This window comes from Synchiropus splendidus, chromosome 5, assembly GCF_027744825.2.
Source record: "Synchiropus splendidus isolate RoL2022-P1 chromosome 5, RoL_Sspl_1.0, whole genome shotgun sequence".
Classification (NCBI taxonomy): domain Eukaryota; kingdom Metazoa; phylum Chordata; class Actinopteri; order Syngnathiformes; family Callionymidae; genus Synchiropus; species Synchiropus splendidus.
In genome coordinates this window covers 17,200,852-17,203,195 of record NC_071338.1, presented here as the reverse complement: position 1 = coordinate 17,203,195, position 2,344 = coordinate 17,200,852, and the positions used below count along the sequence as shown (strand labels likewise).

The window sequence follows — 2,344 nt, the reverse complement described above, 5'->3', positions numbered from 1 at the left end:
AGTGATGAGAGTATCTCAGAAGCCACAAAGATCAAAGAGCAGAACACAACGTTCTCAGTAAAAAAAAAAAAAAACAACTTAAAGAAAACACCATGATACAGTTGTTGGATTGTAATGTGATGTGAACAAATGGGTTTGCTGTAGAATAGAATGAATGAATGACTATATATATATATATATATATATATATATATATATATATAGAGAGAGAGAGAGAGAGAGAGAGAGAGGTATATGAAAGAGCAGTAACCACAACACATGGCCTACATATTTCCAACCACACGTCTATAACTGAATTTTATCTAGTCCATTCACATAATTGTATTTGACTGTTTGTGATTTCATGCTGTGTGCAATGTTTGTCCAATTTCTTTCACCTTCACCTCAACATTTTCTGAAATACCGTTCTTCTCACTATGGGCAAACAACACAAGTCAACGGAGAGTTTTCTCAATAGGTACCGCAATAGAGGCGTGCTGACATATTCAGCTGCATTTCCTCTTTATCACGGTTACTGCTCTTGCCGTGCAGATGCGGTTTCAGACTGTCGACGCCGTCGCTGCAAACACACTTGAGTGAGTCAGATATGGCCAGATTGGATGTCACTGAGACCTTTCGTGGGATTTCATTCCCTGGACACCTGCACACCCAAACCTCTCTGCAGCTCGCCCTCAAGTTCCCCTTTCAGGACTCAGACATTGTAATAGTCACCTACCCCAAGTCAGGTGAGACTAACGTGTGTATGTGTGCAGTACTATACTATTGCAGGGGAGTGAATGAGCACTGTTGTCATGTCCAGTTTGTCCTCTCCCCTCACACAGGCACCACCTGGATGCAGCAGATTGTGACTCTCATTCTAAACAGAGGAGACCCACAAGTGTCACAGACGGTCCCGAACTGGGCCCGGGCGCCGTGGTTGGAGCAACATTACTGTGCTGCTGTTTTGGAATCTTCACCTGCGGAACCTCGAGTTATTACCTCTCACTTACCACATCACCTCCTGGGCCCCGTCCTCCAGGGCTCCAACGCAAGAGTCAGTATTTACTGTGTCCAGTTGGACCATAATGCAGCTGTGTGTCACCTTGACCTGTCGCCTCTTAGGTCATTTACGTGAGCAGAAACCCCAAAGATGTGGCAGCTTCTTTTTACCACTTCCACAAGGTTGCCAGGTTCCTGCCTGAGGTGGGATCATTTCAAGACTTCTTGATTCGGTTCCTGGACGGCACCTGTGAGTCAGAAAAAAATAGGCTTATTTAAGAAGAGCTGCATTATGTTTCACTGATATCATTTTTTTACAGTGCATTTTGGGTCGTGGTTTGACCATGTCAAAGGGTGGACAAGCCAAGTGGCAACAATGAGCAACCTGCTTCACATCACCTATGAGGACATGTCCAGAGTAAGGATCTGGGATGGAAACCAAAACAACTAGGCTCAAAATTCAATATTAAATGTTAAATATCGCTGTAGAATAAAGCTTTATTATTCTGACCCTTCATTCTCATATGAATCTTCCTGCCAGGACCTTCACGGCTCCATCAAAAAGGTCAGCTCGTTCCTCCAGCGACACCTGCTGGACGAAGAGGTGCGCAACTGCGTGAGGCACAGCCGCTTCTCCAGCATGAAAGACAACAAGATGACCAACTACACACTCATTGATGGGCAAATAATGGACCACAAGAAAGGCTGCTTCATGAGGAAAGGCAAGTTTATCTGTGCAAAAAAGAGAATTTAGTTGACAGTTTTCAAAGAACATAATTCTGTGTTTTAACTATTAGAAGAAGATGGAGTTTAAATGGACAAACAATGACATTTTCAGTAATATTATTTTCTCTAATAATAATAATATTGCTATTTTCATAGGTGTTGAGCATGCAAAAAAATGGGATTTCAATGTCAAAACCCAATATTCAATAATAACATTTGAGACAACCCTCTTCATTTTCTCTGCTGTTGTAGGTGAAGTGGGCGACTGGAAAAACCACTTCTCAGAAGATCAGACTCAACACTTTGACTCTGTCATGAAGAGCAAGATGGAAGGCTGCAGTTTGGAGTTTATTTGGGAGAAGGAAGAGGGGCCTGAGTAGCACTCATTTAAGTTGCTCTTGTTTAAAGCAAAGTTTCATTTGACCTTGAAATCGACTCTTTTCTGGATTGGATGATTAGACAGATATGTTTTTGTTTGTTTCTATGACTCCTTTCTTCTTGTCCTCCACATTTTTTCTATTGTTAAATTTTAATTTTCAAAACATATGTCATTTTCAGTACTTAAATTTTAGCTCACGTTCGATATCTAAATATATTAACGCCCTCTGCAATATGTTCCTAATGAATGACTTATTCCAAA

General features: G+C 41.3%; 1 protein-coding gene across 1 annotated transcript; it reads left to right on the top strand.

The window, feature by feature from the left end:
* Positions 1-534: 534 nt before the first annotated feature.
* On the top strand, positions 535-2,344 carry sult5a1 (sulfotransferase family 5A, member 1). The gene is made up of 6 exons (XM_053866670.1): positions 535-725; positions 822-1,033; positions 1,102-1,228; positions 1,299-1,396; positions 1,520-1,700; positions 1,957-2,344. The coding sequence occupies exons 1-6, from the start codon at positions 587-589 to the stop codon at positions 2,082-2,084; spliced, it is 885 nt and encodes a 294-aa protein (XP_053722645.1). The 5' UTR covers positions 535-586; the 3' UTR covers positions 2,085-2,344.

Coding starts and splice junctions, on each gene's coding strand:
- sult5a1 (XM_053866670.1), top strand. CDS start 587: ATGGCCAGATTGGATGTCACTGAGACCTTTCGTGGGATTTCATTCCCT. Junction 726..821: donor AGTCACCTACCCCAAGTCAG/GTGAGACTAACG, acceptor CCCCTCACACAG/GCACCACCTGGATGCAGCAG. Junction 1,701..1,956: donor AGGCTGCTTCATGAGGAAAG/GCAAGTTTATCT, acceptor CTGCTGTTGTAG/GTGAAGTGGGCGACTGGAAA.